Source organism: Phyllobates terribilis, unplaced genomic scaffold, assembly GCF_046119375.1.
Source record: "Phyllobates terribilis strain yellow unplaced genomic scaffold, ASM4611937v1 Scaffold_5__5_contigs__length_657084704, whole genome shotgun sequence".
NCBI lineage: Eukaryota > Metazoa > Chordata > Amphibia > Anura > Dendrobatidae > Phyllobates > Phyllobates terribilis.
Window position 1 is genome coordinate 83,166,037 of NW_027362765.1, and position 15,835 is coordinate 83,181,871.

The 15,835-nt window shown below is 46.2% G+C and overlaps 1 protein-coding gene across 1 annotated transcript in view; it reads left to right on the top strand.

The window, feature by feature from the left end:
- STX8 (syntaxin 8) overlaps nucleotides 1–15,112 on the top strand; it is a 247,172-nt gene extending 232,060 nt beyond the window's left edge. Inside the window, exon 8 of the mRNA XM_073680981.1 lies at nucleotides 14,816–15,112. Within this exon, the coding sequence (XP_073537082.1) occupies nucleotides 14,816–14,883 (68 nt within the window). The 3' untranslated portion in view covers nucleotides 14,884–15,112. The remainder of the gene's footprint in view (nucleotides 1–14,815) is intronic.
- Nucleotides 15,113–15,835: the final 723 nt, after the last annotated feature.

Sequence of the window (15,835 nt, forward strand, 5' to 3'; positions counted from 1 at the left end):
AAAAGGATGAAAGGATCATCTGTAAAATGAGCCTCCTGTATGATAGGCTTGGCGACAGACACCCCTTTCTCCCCTGATGAGCTACTGAGGTGATGAAACGCGTTGGGAGTGGTGTTCCATATGTGGATGGCGGCCGAAGAGGTGCCGATGCCCCACTATAGTGAGCTGTCCTGCTAAGGAAGCATGAACCGACAACGTGCATGATGAGGCTGTTCCAATATTATATTAAGTCTGAACCCTCACAAAAAATCACTGGTCGTCGGATATGTTGCACGCTTATTGAGATGTGTTATTGACAGCTCTATCATTTTTCTTGCCACTGTCTTGTTAAATATACAGGTGGGATACATATGGTGTTCATGCCATATAAATTCCTGTTTATAACGAGTACATATTTATGATAGGTAGCTTTGTTTTACTACCATTGGCAGGCATTAACTGGATTTTAGGTCCTAGTGACGTTTTATATCTTTTTTACCTATGTATTCATTAAAGGTTATGTTTTAACCTCTCTTACTACTTTATTTGCTTCACATTCCTCCACCTGTCAGACATTTGTCTCATCTAGTTGATTTAGCATTAATTTCAGTCCTCAGGAAAACTACCCTTAGCACCTTGGACTTTCGAGATTTCTCCCAGAAGAAGCTATTCCCCCTCTTGGGTCAGTTCACACTTTGCACATGTTGGGGTTGTCTCAGCTTCTTATTGTGGCCCTCTGATGGGATGTCGCTTTCCACTGCCCAGAACTTTGCCACGTTGAGAGTAGAGTTGAGCAAAAAGATTTGCAGGACCCTAGTCCCGCCGCCATATCAGCAGTAAGTAGTGTTGAGCGAGCATGCCTGACACTGCTCGGTACTCACCCGAGCATCTGACTACTCGGGATGTTCGCCGAGCACCGAGCATTTTCGGGTTACTCGGGCAGGAGCTCAGGTCTCCGCCCTTCATGTTGGGCGCTCTTTAAAGAGCCAATGAACATGCAGGGATTGTCAGCCAGTCACTGTAATTCCGCAGCCATGTTGGTTGTGGGCATTACAGTGATTGGCTGGCCGCACAGCGTCACCTTGAGTATTTAAAACCGGGGCGCCGCCATCTTGGACACAGTCACTCCGGATCAGAAAGTGTAGGGAGAGTGCTGCTGAGCTAGGGAGAGATTTATACTGCGAAATAGGTAGTGTAGGGTCTCTAAAGCCTACAAAATCAAACAAACAGTCCTTCTGAGGACTAATATCCATCCCAGGTAGGCTGTATAGGAGACGCAGTGGTTATACCAACAAACACTGCATTACAGTCCTGTGTGCTGCAGCTGCTCAAATTGCTAGACTTAGCCCCAGGTCTCAGGGGCCAGGAAAAATCCTTTTTTTTTTCATCTAAAACCTCTTTTCTTTTTTTTTTTTCCCCTCAGTCAGACTGTACAAATACCCATCTTATTAACCTTTTGGTAAATCCCCCCCCCCCCCCCCAAAAAAAATAAATAAAAATTGAGTGTGTCTGTGAGTGTTCAGACACAAATATATCTGTTTAAAAGAGTCTGGTTTCGGCCAGATAACTAGAACTGTAGTTTTGCAGTTCCACGGTTCAAATCTCTGTATTATCTACTTTTTTGCATTTTTTCCATTAAAAAAAACAGTTTGAGTGTCTCGCTGACTGTTCAGACACAAATATATCTGTTTAAAAGATTCTGGTGTAGGCCAGTGAACTAGAACTGTGGTTTTCCTCTTCCACGGTTCAAATCTCCTTTTTGTTACCCTTTCGCCATTGATAGTGCGAGTGTAAGCTATTTTACTTCATTTACAATGGGCAAGGCGCATGGCAAGGGACGTGGAACTGGACGTTCTGGTGATGGTGCGTGCAGAGGATGGGGCCGCGGCCAAGGTGAAAATGTGCCTCAACCAACAGCCACATCTTCTCGCTCCCACTTCTTGACCGAATTACTATGGAAGCACACAACAACACCACTATTACAAACTTATCAGTGTGAACAGGTTATTAATTGGATAGCTGATAATACTTCCAGTCACCTGGGCACCACCACCTCCGGTCTGTCTTCCACACGGTCAAGTCTTAGTAGCTGTGAGTCTTGACCGCATACTCCTCCTCACCCTGATGCTCCTTCCTCCCACCATGCCGAGTGTCGTCAGACAGCAAATGATCCCACACTTGGACACTCTGAAGAGCTGTTCACTGGTCCATTTCCATATTTGGGCCCCTCGCCTGCTCCGCTTGAAGTGGTAAAAGAGGAGATCCCATGTAGCGATGGCCAAATATTTGAACAGCCACGGCCACAGGAAGGCGACGCTGGCAATTTGTCACAAGAGGTGGACGATGACGAGACACAATTGCCACGAAGTGAGGAGGAGGACCGTGGTGCGGAAGTGGAAGAGGAGGAGGTGGTGGATGATCTAATAACTGACCCAACGTGGCAGGAGGACACACAGAGCGAGGCCAGCAGCACACAGGGGGAGGGAGGCAGAGTACCCCAAGAGGCAGGAAGAAGCAGTGTGGTGGCCGCAGACAGAAGGCAGGCAACCGGTAGGTCTTCCAGAGTCTGGAATTTTTTTAAAGACTCTGCTGATAACCCCAAAAAGGCCATTTGTACCACCTGCCAGGCCAGCATCAGCAGGGGTGACAAAACTATCAGCCTGACCACCACCAGCATGATCAGGCACATGTCAGCAAAGCTCCCGACTTTGTGGGGCGAACCCCAGGGTCCACGACCAGTGTCAGCGGGTGTCACCACTGCTTCTTCCGCTGTTGTGCGTGTAAGAGAACCCCCTGTTGTGTGTGCAAGGCTATCCCCTGTCCATACTGCATGCAAAGATGCCCCATCCTCTCAGTCTTGACTTGTTATGGCAGTTTCTCAAGAAACAGCATCAACGTCCATGTCCCACCGCAGCGTTCAATTGTCCATATCCCAGACCTTTGAACGAAAGCGCAAATTCGCAGCCAACGCCCCACAGGCCACAGTCCTAAATTCGCACATTTCACGACTGCTTGCGTTGGAAATGCTGCCTTTTAGGCTGGTGGAGACGGAATCCTTCGCAACCTTATGGCGGTGGCCGTCCCTCGGTTCTCGGTCCCCAGCCGACACTATTTTGCCCGGTGTGCCATCCCCCCACTACACAAGCACGTGTCCCAAAACATCTGCCGTGCCCTCAACAACGCAGTTACTGGGAGAGTCCACCTGACAACGGACATGTGGACAAGTGCTTGTGGCCAGGGACGGTACATCTCCCTGACGGCACACTGGGTAAACATAGTGGAAGCTGGGACCTAGTCGGACCTTGGGACGGAACACATCCTCCCCACACTGAGGATTGCGGGCCCTATGTCAGTCAGAGTTGCCCCCACAGTGTACAGCTCCTGCGCATCATCCTCCTCCTCCTCCTCATGTTCAGCCTCCATCTCCGATATCACCACATCAGTTACAAGCTGGAAGCACTGCAGTACTGGCTCAGCCAAGCAGCAACAGGCTGTGCTGAAACTCATAAGCTTAGGTGATAAACCTCACACTGCTTGTGAGTTGTGGACAGCTGTGAAAGCAGGCAGATCTGTGGCTGAGACCGCTGAACCTACATCCAGGCATGGTCGTGTGTTACAATGGCCGTAACCTGGTGGCGGCTCTGAGGCGAGGCGAGATCATACACGTTCCATGCCTGGCTCATGTGCTTAACCTCGTGGTTCAGCGGTTTCTTAAATCGTACCCCGAGTTGCCAGATCTGCTCGTCAAAGTACGCCGCCTGTCAGCTCATTTTCGGAAGTCGGCTACAGCTTCCGCCGCCCTTGCTGTGTTGCAGCAGCGTTTGCATCTTCCGGCACACCGACTGGTGTGTGATGTCCCCACATATTGGAGCTCTACCCTTCACATGTTGCAAAGGATTTGTGAGCAGAAGAGAGCAGTTGTGGAGTACCAGCTGCAACAAGGCCGTCGATATTCAGGTCAGACTCCACACATAAGACCTCAGGAGTGGACCTGGATGTCTGACATATGTACCATCCTGACAAACTTTGAGGAGTCCACCAAGATGGTGAGTGGCGATGACGCCATCATTAGCATCAGCATCCCATTTGTCTGTCTTTTGCAACGCTCTCTCCAGAGAATTAAAAAGGAGGCATTGCAGCCAGAGTATGATGAGATGGATCAAGAAGCCGTAGCGGGCGATTACACACAGCCCAGTCTCATCTCATCCCAACGTGCATTGGGGGATAATGAGGGAGAGGGAGAGGAGGAGGAGGAGGAAGAACAGGAGCTGGTATCATGCGCTGTAGACGGTAGTACCTGTACAACTGTCATACCGTCGGTTCAGCTTGGGTGGCCTGAGGACAAGGGGGAGGGGGAGGAGGAGGAGGAGAGCATGGTCAGTCATCATCTTGGTGTGGACACGTAAGTCTTGCCTGTTACCAGTCTGGCACGCATGGCTGACTTTGTTACGCTGCCTTAACCATGACCCTCGCGTTGTCAAAATGTTGGGTGACAGTCATTACTGGTCGGTGACACTTTTAGACCCCCGCTACAAGGAGAACTTTCACTCTCTTATTCCTGAGGTGGAGAGGTCTACAAAAATGGAGCAGTACCAGAAGGCCCTTGCTGCAGAACTGTTAAAAAAAATTCCCATCTGAACACGCTAGTGGCAGAGGTCACAGTTCGTTGCCCAACCAAGGTATACAGGCGAGAGAGACGCAACTCCAATCCAGCAGTGGCAGGGGAGCACTGTCAACATTCTGGGACAGTTTTCTGAGACCCGCCCAGCTTACAGGCCCTGAAGTGCGGGGTACTCTCACAAGGAGTGGAAAGTTTCAAAAGATGGTGAGGGAGTACCTTGCCGACCATACCAGCGACCTCCGTGATTCCTCTGTGCCTTTTAATTATTGGGTATCCAAGCTGGACACTTGAAATGAACTCGCTCTGTACGCCTTGGAGGTCCTGGCCTGCCCTGCCGCTAGCGTGTTATCGGAGCGTGTTTTTAGTGCCGCTGGGGGAATTCTAACTGATAAGCGCACTCGCCTGTCAACTGACAATGCTGACAAGCTGACCCTTATCAAAATGAACAAGGGCTGGATTGGGCCAGACTTCTCATCACCACCAAATGACAGCAGAGTAACATAAAGTCAAATCCACTGTGTTATTTCGGGAGGTGTATTCCCATGCACCGCTTCACACCCACACATGGGTATACGCTTCCTCATTTCGGCTGTTTTTTGCTCTTCTCCTTATCCTCAGCCTCCACCACCACTATACCACCAGGGTGACCGTGGTCCATGTTGCCAGCATTGCAAGTTCCTCTGTCCTAATTTTTGGCAGATTTTGCTTGGAAGACATAGGCAAAGACTATTGGAGACCCACTCCCCAATAATGGGAATAATGTTTTTAATATGCTGTACTGCATGGCTCTTGTAAGGGGCATTGCAAGTTCCTCCGTCCTATTTTTTGGCAGCTTTTGCTTGGAAGGCATAGGCAAAGACTATGGGAGACCCACTCCCCAATGATGGGAATAATGTTTTTAATTTGCTGTACTGCATGGCTCTTGTAAGGGGCATTAAAATCGTCTTGTTAAACCACTCTGAACTCCACATCTCTTCCAAGGGCCATTGAAATGTTGTTTTTAATTACCTCTAACCTCCATGACTCTTCCAACGGGCATTGCATTTCTTCCTAATTTTAGTCAGCTTTTGCTTTTCAATGCATAGGCGAACACTAAGGGAGACCCACTCCCCAATAATGGGTAGAATGTTTTTAGTACGCTGTAATCCACATCTGTTTCAAGGGGCATTGCAGTTCCTCATAATTTTTGGAAAGCCTTCCATTCACTGCTTAGGCCAACAGTGTACAGGAGACCCAGTTGCTATAAATGGAAAAAACGGTTCAGTTAAGGCCCTCTGACCTCCATGTCACTTCCAAGGGGCATTGGAGTGCCTCGAAATTTTTGGTAGGCATTGCACTCACTATATGCCCTATAACTGTGTAGTCGAACCGCTCCTTTTGGTACAGAAACATATCCTACAAGACATGTGTGGTTGATTGGCCTGATATTGATGTGAATGGTCCCTGTTCCTCCTGCTCTTTCTCCTTTGCCACCACCTCATCCATCATTCATCACCTGAAGCTTTGTTTTAGCAGGAGTCATAGAACTGGTATAGTAGCAGGAAAACATCCAGCAATCCTCGGAGGAGGTAGGATATGCGCTAAAACACTGACCACCTCAGGCCTTGCTGCTACTACCTACATGCGCTTGCATTCCAAGGAACAGAAAGCTAAGGAGATGGATGGCCTCATGATCATGAATAATTTACTCGTTGTGTAGGAGGCCGACCACTGCTGCTGTCTACCTTCTGAACTTTGTGTTGAAGCCTGATTGACCCAGGACCCGCAATCCTCTATGTCTGGAAGACGTGTTGCATCCCAGTGTCCAACTGTTCCCGGCTAACACAATATTAACCCAGTGTGAAGGCGTCAGTGAGATGGACCATCCCTGGCCATATTCACTTGTCCACGTGTTTGTGGTTAGGCTGTCCTTCCCACTAAATGCTATGGGGAGGGCACAGGTAATGTTTTGGTATGCGCGCTTGTGAATAAGGCGCACCGGGACAAATAGGGGCGGCTGGGGACTGAGTATGGACACCCGGCCACCCCCTGGCGCCTGGGGACCAAGCGTGGACACCCGTCCGCAGGGCGGCTGGGGACTGAGTATGGATACCAGGTCGCCGATGCAGCCATGACGTGGTGGCCAGATTCCACCTCCACATGCCTAAAAGGCCCAGTTTCAAGTGCAAGCAAGCAGTATGGTATAGCACATAAACTATTGAGCCGAACTGGCCAAATTATACAATTTGTATCAAAAAAATATATAATATATATTGGGAACTCCAATTAAAGACAATCAACCTACAGAGAACATGGAGTAAATTCCCACTCAAACAACAGAGTATTAATAATTAAAAACACATATTTATTCGATCGTTTAAAATATACATACAAAAGTGACAAAAAAATATACATATACAGATAGTAAGTCATTCGGGGTAGGGGTCATACAACAGAGCCACAAAAATACTCAATCTTTATGCCCATCATATAATAGTATATATGAAATAGATAGGGTAATATCCAGCAATAAATAGAAGAATAGTAAGGTGTCTAAGATTTGGTAGGGAATATCACAAAAAACACCCATAGAGTAGTATCTATAGGTAATTGGTTACCTGATAGAATCCCCCCCAAACACATATAGGGTCTAATGGGTTAAAAATACCATCGTGTTTAAGTCAAAGGGGCTTACCCATGTGAGCAATAAAGATTAGCATGCGACTCTGAAAAGCCCCAGTATGGTATAGCAGCCTGGGGGGGGGGGGTGGCAGGCTGCATACTTGCGCTTGCATTGCAAGGAATGGGGGAGTTACAATTGAACACTGCCCTGGGACAAGGACTTGAACGGGGATAGTTGCAAGTCTACAACGACAGATGCAGGGCGGGAGGCATCTTCGCATGTGCCATGAACAGGGGGTTGGCGTACACACACTACAGCGGAATAGGCTGTCCTTCCCACTAAATGCACTGGGTAGGGCACAGGTAATTTTTTGGTATGCCGCTTGTGTATAAGGCGCATCGGGACAAATAGGGGCGGCTGGGGACTGAGTGTGGACACCAGGCCGCCGGGCGGCTGGGGACTGAGTATGGATACCAGGCCGCCGGCGCAGCCATGACATGGTGGCCGGCGTCTGCCTCCACAAGCCTAAAAGGCCTCATTTCAAGTGCAAGCAAGCTAGCAGTATGGTATTGCAGTCTGGGGGTGGGTGGGTGGCAGACTGCACAATTACGCCTGAATTCCAAGAAAACAAAGCCGATGCTAACTTCTATCATCATCATCATGCTCCTCACCTTGGCACTCTCAACTCCCCTGATGGAGAAGCCAGGGCCTACCGGAGGAGTCTGGTTGTCTGGTGGGCTCGTCCAATGCTGCCCTAAAGCAGGCCAGGCTAAGAAAAGTGTGGGGAAGGTTACCGGGACAAATAGTGGCGGCTGGGGTCTGAGTATGGAGACCTCGCTGCCGAAGCAGCCATGAGGTAGTGGCCAGCTTCGGCCTCCTCCAAACTAAAAGGCCCCATTTCAAGTGCAAGCTAGCAGTATAGTATTGCAGCCTGCGGGTGGGTGGGTGGTTGGCTGCGTATTTGTGCTTGCATTGCAATGAATGGGGGAGGTAAAATTGAACACTGCCCTGGGACAAGGACTTGCACGGGGATAGTTGCAAGCCTGCATCTTCTGATGCGACAATGATCACTTCTGATTGGCACACTTTTAGGCAGTGACGTGGGTGTCAGAGGTGCTTCCAGGGGTCTTCCCCATGCTGTTCCCATGTCTTTTCAGCACTGTATGCATGTGTCACACAGCACATGGCCAGATAAGGTTTTAAAATGTTAAAATTACATTTCCCAGTGAATGCATTTGTCACTGTTGAAAGCCATACAAAAGTGCAAAAACGCATAAAAAATGCTACTTGTGAACATAACCCAAGGTGTAGAGGAGTATTTTTATTTTTTGGTTATTTATTTTACCTTATACACAAGTCTTTACCCTGGAAAGGATGTTCCTTAACATATTTCACAGGAAAACAGTTTCAGTTTCGTTTTTGAACGTTTTATTGTGAGCCCGTAAAAGTGGCTTAATACTTCTGACCACGTTGTTGACAGCAGTGACCTGGGGGTCAGAAATGCTTCCTGGGGCGATCCTCATGTTGTCCCCATGTCATTTGAGCACTGTCACTATCGTTTTGGGCACTTTTTAGGCTTTCTACAGACTGCCGGGGGTGCCGCCTCAAAAATGCTCGGGTCTCCCATAGACTAACACTGCGATCGTTGCTTAAGTCGAGCACCCGAGTATCACGGTGAGCTCGGCCTGAGCTTCGAGCACCCGAGCATTTTAGTGCTCGCTCAACACTAGCAGTCAGTGGTCGCCAAGGTAGAGCCCTGCGAATTGCCTCCTACCTCTTGGGATCCCCGTTGCCATTATTGATTGGCAGGCCTAGCACAACATCATCGATTCTTGGTAGCCTCCTGGACCAATTTTTTTTCCTGTCTTTTCATTATGTCATCATCGATTCGATGTGACATACACATGACATCAGAAGAGGCGCAGAAGAGATTTGGAGGTCTCTGGTCCGGTGGCCATGAATTACCAATGTTGCTGCTGGACCAACTCTAAGCGTATAAAAATTTTGGTAATTTTCTACAAGTCTACTAAATTGTCAATCCCGCCACTGACTCCCATCTCTTCTTGGAAAATTGTTGTATTAACTTGGGGAAAAAAAAGAGGGTTAAGTCCCTTTTTCCCCCCATTAAACCCTCTTCCCCTTGTTAAAAACCCATTAGTGAGGCCCCTTAATTGATACCATATTCTCCACACTTGGATAGAGCGACACCTCGGAGTGCTCCTTCACGGTAAATCAGCGGAGCCACAGCGCTGAACGCTCCAGACTTGTGCTTCTAGGCGGCCGATACACAAGGGAGACTGTCAGAACAAGACATATTTATGACGGGCTTTTTTGTTCACACACTACTTGAATGGGTGCCAGGATCTGAAGCAGGTTCTCAGCCGCACAGCGAGCCGGGGAGCTGACAGTGTAAATACCACCATGCCAGGGAGACAGGCCCTGAATCTCACAGTGACAGGCCACAATCGCTGCCTTTGTGCACACATGAGAAAGCCCTTGTAAGTTTAGTGCTGTTGTTATCCTGATATATTCCATAATCTGTGGCCATTGCCCTTTGTTGCCGGTGGTCTCTCGAGCATCGTGATGGTTAATGTTACCATGGAGCGCGACGAACACAACCGAAAAAATGTTATAATGGGGAAAAAGTTCACATGAGATAATGGAGAGGAGAGAAGAGTGGGGATGACATAATAAAGGAAATATTAATTTATATTATATAACATACAAATGTGCTGGATCTTTATGGCTAGACTGATTTATCTATATCTATCTGTCTATCTATTGGTCAATCTACAGTGGATAAAAAAAAAGTCTACCCAAGCCTGGTAAAATGCCAGTTTTTTTTTTCTTGTAAAAAAAAATAAAACCAAGAAGAATCATTTCAGGACTTTTTCCACCTTTAATGTCTCCCATAATCTGTACAAATCCATTGAAAAATAAACTGAAATATTTTTGGGTGGAAAATAAAAAACTAAAATAATGTGGTTGCATAAATATGTTCAACCTTTGTTGAAGTCCCCTTTGAATTTAGTCCCTGGGGACTATCAGCATGGCAAATCTACAATTGGCAATCTTTGCCCTTTCTTCCTTGCAGTACCTCCAGATTTGTCAGATTGCGAGGACATCTCCTGTGTACAGTGCCCTCTTCATGTCACCCATAGATTTGACTTCAGGTCTGGGCTCTAACTGGACAATTCCAAAACTCTGATGTTCTTCTGGAGAAGCCATTCTATTTTTGCTTTGCAGGTTGTTTAGGGTCATTGTCGTGCAGAAAGGTGAAATTCCTCTTCATCTTCAGTTTTTTAGCAGAGGTCTGAAGGTTTTTTTGTACAATTGACTGATATTTGGAACTGTTCATAATTGTCTCCACCGTTACTAAAGCCCTAGTACCAGGCCAGCTGCCGAAAAGCAGTCCCAAAGCATAATGTTACTTCCACCATGCTTTACTGTGGGTATGGTGTTCTTTTGGTGATGAGCATTGTTGGCTTTGCGCCAAACATAACTTTTGGAATTATGGCCAGAAAGTTTCATATTGGCCTCAGCAGGCCATAACAAATTTTCTCCATGTTTTTAGCAGACTTGATGTAGGTTTTGGCAGCAAAACCTAGCCTGGCTTGGATCTTTTTCTTTGTAAGAAAAGGCTTCCATCTTGCCACCTTACACCCAAGGCCAGACATATGAAGAATATGGGAGATTGTTGTCACATGCTGGACACAACTAGTACGTACCAGAATTTCCTGCAGCTCCTTTAATGTTGCTGTAGGCTCTTGGTAGCCTCCTGGACCAATTTTTTTTCCTGTCTTTTCATTAAGTTTTGACAAATGGCCAGTACTAGGTAATGTCACTTTTGTGGCAAATTCAAACCACTTATTGATTATGTCTCCACAGTTTTCCATGGTTTATGTAATGCCTTGGAAACATTTTTGTACCCTTCTCCTGACTGATATCTTTCAACAATGAGATCGCTGTGCTGTGTTGTAAGCCATTTACGGACCATGGCTTTTGCTGTAAAATGCAACTAAGAAAATGTCAGGAAAATCCAATTAGAACAGCAAAACTTTATACAGGGTTAATCAGAATCGCTATAAATGATGTCCCTCTTCTATGACCACATATCTGAATGGTGGTTACACCAATGGTTGCACTAGGGGTAAGGTCCTAATATTACCACTAAACACTTCCAATTCCCATACGATTCCAGATGCAATTGATAATTTGTCTTGTTGGGACACCCCATGATCCACCTGAATTTCTTCCACTATGCCGTGCAGTCCCTGCTCTGTAATAACACAGTGCACCTGGAAGGCGTTCATAAAGCATTAACTCTTAAAACCATGCCATTCATTGGGGTCCTTGCCACAAAAACCTTTTCATCCTAAGGACAAGCATGTGTTACATCCATTTCCAGCCTATGCCTCAAAGTTGGTGTCTTTCCCTATTTATCTTGCTGTTTTTCCACTGAACTGAGCCTTGAAATATTCATCTGAATAATATTCATCTTTGCCAGATCCCAGGCTTGGGGGGATTTTGTTTTGCCCTCTTTTGCTGTAATTCTCCTTTTTTTTTCTGTATGAGCGACTGTTCTTTTAGATTTGTGGATGAAGGGAAGAGGTGGGTTGTAGTTAGTTGACGGATATTAAAGTATGAAATCATAAGCCCCTTTTAATAAACTTTCTGCGGCTCCTTTATTGAAAAACATGGTGTGTGTAGGATGAAGATTAGGTTGGAGGTGCAAAAAAAAAAAATCCTCAAAGTATTCTCAAAATAAAGCTATATATTACACGGCACCCATTCATCTTAATTGAAGACTGTCATTTATAAGCTGAGCAATGTCTGTTAGAGAAGGATTATCTATCTAGGTCCTAAGAATAGGTCATCAATATGTTGTGCCTGGACAACCCCTTTAAAATCTATGTGCACAGAGGTTTTTGTTTGCTGTAAATAATGCTGTTAATAAGTAGGAAAGCACATGAAGAGGAAAAATCTGCAGCATTGAAGCCTTGCTAATTTTTGCACTAATGAAGAAAGCATTAACAACAGATCTCAAATGCAGTCTATATTTCACATATTCCTCGCATTCAGCATGTATTAGTGGAAGAGACTCACATTCAGAATTTATTCCAGGAATGGACACACAGACCTCACATCCAGCCTATATTACTAGGAGAGACACACAGATCTCACATCCAGCATCTGTTACTGGGAAATGACACAGACCTCAAATCCAGCCTGTATTACTGGGCGAGACACACAGACTTCGCATCCAGCCTATATTACTGGGAGAGACACACAGACCTCACATCCAGCCTATATTACTGGGAGAGACACACATACCTCATATCCAGCCTATATTACTAGGAAAGACACACAGATCTCACATCCAGCCTATATTACAGAGAGAGACACACACACAGCTCATATCCTGGCTATATTACTGGGAGGGACACACAGGCCTCACATCCAGCCTATATTACTGGGAGGGACACACGGCCTCACATCCAGCCTATATTGCTGGGAGGGACATACAGATTTCACATCCAGCCTAGAGCACTGATAAGAATATTCATCCAGCAGACACTGACAAGCAAAAGGGTAACAATGTTTTGAACTTTTGACTGTCAGGCTCCATATCTCACCATCCACTACTGCTTCCAACGTGAGACTACCATCTGTGTGTCTCTCTCAGTAATATAGGTTGGATGTGAGGTCTGTCTCTCTCTCCCAGTAATATAGGCTAGATGTGAGGTCTGTGTCTCTCTCCCAGTAATATAGGCTAGATGTGAGGTCTGTGTCTCTCACAGTAATATAGGCTAGATGTGAGGTCTGTGTGTCTCTCCCAGTAATATAGACTGGATGTGAGGTCTGTGTGTCTCTCACAGTAATATAGGCTAGATGTGAGGTCTGTGTGTCTCTCCCAGTAATATAGACTGGATGTGAGGTCTGTGTCTCTTTCCCACTAATATAGGCTTGATGTGAGGTGAAGTCTGCATGTCTCTCCCAGTAATATAAACTGGATGTGAGGTCTGCATGTCTCTCCCAGTAATATAGGCTAGATGTGAGCTCTGTGTGTCTCCCAGTAATATAGGCTAGATGTGAGCTCTGTGTGTCTCCCAGTAATTTAGGCTGGATGTGAGGTCTGTGTGTCTCTTTCCCAGTAATATAGGCTAGATGTGAGCTCTGTGTCTCTTTCCCAGTAATATAGGCTAGATGTGAGGTCTGTGTGTTTCTCCCAGTAATATAGGCTCGATGTGAGGTCTGTGTCTCTCTCCCAGTAATATAGGCTGGATGTGAGGTCTGTGTGTCTCTCCCAGTAATATAGGCTAGATGTGAGCTCTGTGTGTCTCCCAGTAATATAGGCTGGATGTGAGGTCTGTGTGTCTATTTCCCAGTAATATAGGCTAGATGTGAGGTCTGTGTGTTTCTCCCAGTAATATAGGCTCGATGTGAGGTCTGTGTCTCTCTCCCAGTAATATAGGCTGGATGTGAGGTCTGTGTGTCTCTCCCAGTAATATAGGCTAGATGTGAGCTCTGTGTGTCTCCCAGTAATATAGGCTGGATGTGAGGTCTGTGTGTCTATTTCCCAGTAATATAGGCTAGATGTGAGCTCTGTGTCTCTTTCCCAATAATATAGGCTAGATGTGAGGTCTGTGTCTCTCTCCCAGTAATATAGGCTGGATGTGAGGTCTGTGTGTCTCTCCCAGTAATATAGGCTCGATGTGAGGTCTGTGTCTCTCTCCCAGTAATATAGGCTGGATGTGAGGACTGTGTCTCTCCCAGTAATATAGGCTCGATGTAAGGTCTGTGTGTCTCTCCCAGTAATATAGGCTAGATATGAGGTCTGCATGTCTCTCCCAGTAATGTTGGCTGGATGTGAGGTCTGTGTGTCTCTCCCAGTAATATAGGCTGGATGTGAGTTCTGTGTGTCTTTCCCAGTACTTGGGAAGACACATGTGGAAAGATTAGTACCCCTCTTTTCCCCAGGTACTGAGTGCATCTTGTAGGGTCTTGTTAAAGGAATAGACCAGAAAAGGACGAGGGTGGAACAGCTCTATTAATGTATCTTCTGTGGATATATGACCCCAGCTATGCTCGTGACATCATTAGAAGGTCACTTATGCTCATTGTATCCATCCCCGATCATAAAGATCTGCAGATTTTCCCAGGAGCTGCGGTACACAGGCCGTGGAATTGTAGTAATTGGGCGCGTAATCACAACAGGACGCAAACGTGGCCAGGCCGGGGAATGTAGCAGAAGGAATGTACGGGACGGATCCCGAACCACCCCCCAATTCTCCGCTGCCACCTGTTTTGTGGGTGGAGAAGCTACAGATTATGGGCCAGAGTCTTCTAAATTACCAAAAAGTCATAAATTACTAGTGAAGCGTCCGGCGTGGAGTGCGGCTTACATGTATGACATGCTGGGTCAGTGACACCCTAATGACAGCTATAGCCGCCGTCACTCAGCTTTTCCTTGATGGGGTGAAAGCTAAAAGATAAATAAAAAATGTAGAATTACTGTATTATGTGGGATATGCTTCGTAAATCCTTCAAGATAATTCTGCGGTCAAACAGGTCTTATTGTGATAACACTTTCTTTTCTCCTGTTCTTGCAGCAATGATGGTGGTTATTGTTCTACTTCTCATCGCTATAGTAGTTGTTGCTGTTTGGCCAACGAAATGACCGTAAAGGCAAGTCCCGTATTCTCCGGAAACCAGCACGTTGGCGCCTGGCGTTGTGTCCTGACGGTCCGGTAAGAGGCTGCAAGACACGGACTGTTTCTTCCCCTGGTTGCACAGTAATGGACGGACTCATGTACACCAATTTAACACTGGCATTCGCTTCTTCTTTTTCTACACTTCACCAATGACTAACACAAAATAAAGCCATGTTTTAGGAGCTTGTGAATAAGGCCATGTCTCATTTTGTGATATTTTCGCTTCATGTTCAAAGGAAATCTGGCAGTGATTGGGTTACAGTCCGGTCCCTTCCCAGCACTGCAATAACTGTAGTACATTACAGAAAATTATATACGGAGTGTATATAAATATTCACAGGCGCTCCAGACCAACGCCCATCCATTCTCAGACCTGCGTGACACCGGGATACCTGAAAACAGCTGTTCTCAAACGACCGAGCAGATCTCGCTTCACTCTGGATTAAGCCAAGGAAAGGGGGGAAGGATGTCCACCAATATACATGAGATTACATATCAAATTGTTGTACAGAAGCTCAATCACTTCATAATTACTTTATTACATTACTTTTCTGATCCTGTGCTGATTCTGAGTTACATCCTGTATTATACTCCAGAGCTGCACTCACTATTCTGCTGGTGGAGTCACTGTGTACATACATTACATTACTTATCCTGTACTGATCCTGAGTTACATCCTGTATTATACCCCAGAGCTGATCTCACTATTCTGCTGGTGCAGTCACTGTGTACATATATTACATTACTTATCCTGTACTGATCCTGAGTTACATCCTGTATTATACTCCAGAGCTGCACTCACTATTCTGCTGGTGCAGTCACTGTGTACATACATTACATTACTTATCCTGTACTGATCCTGAGTTACATCATGTATTATACTCCAGAGCTGCACTCATTATTCTGCTGGTGCAGTCA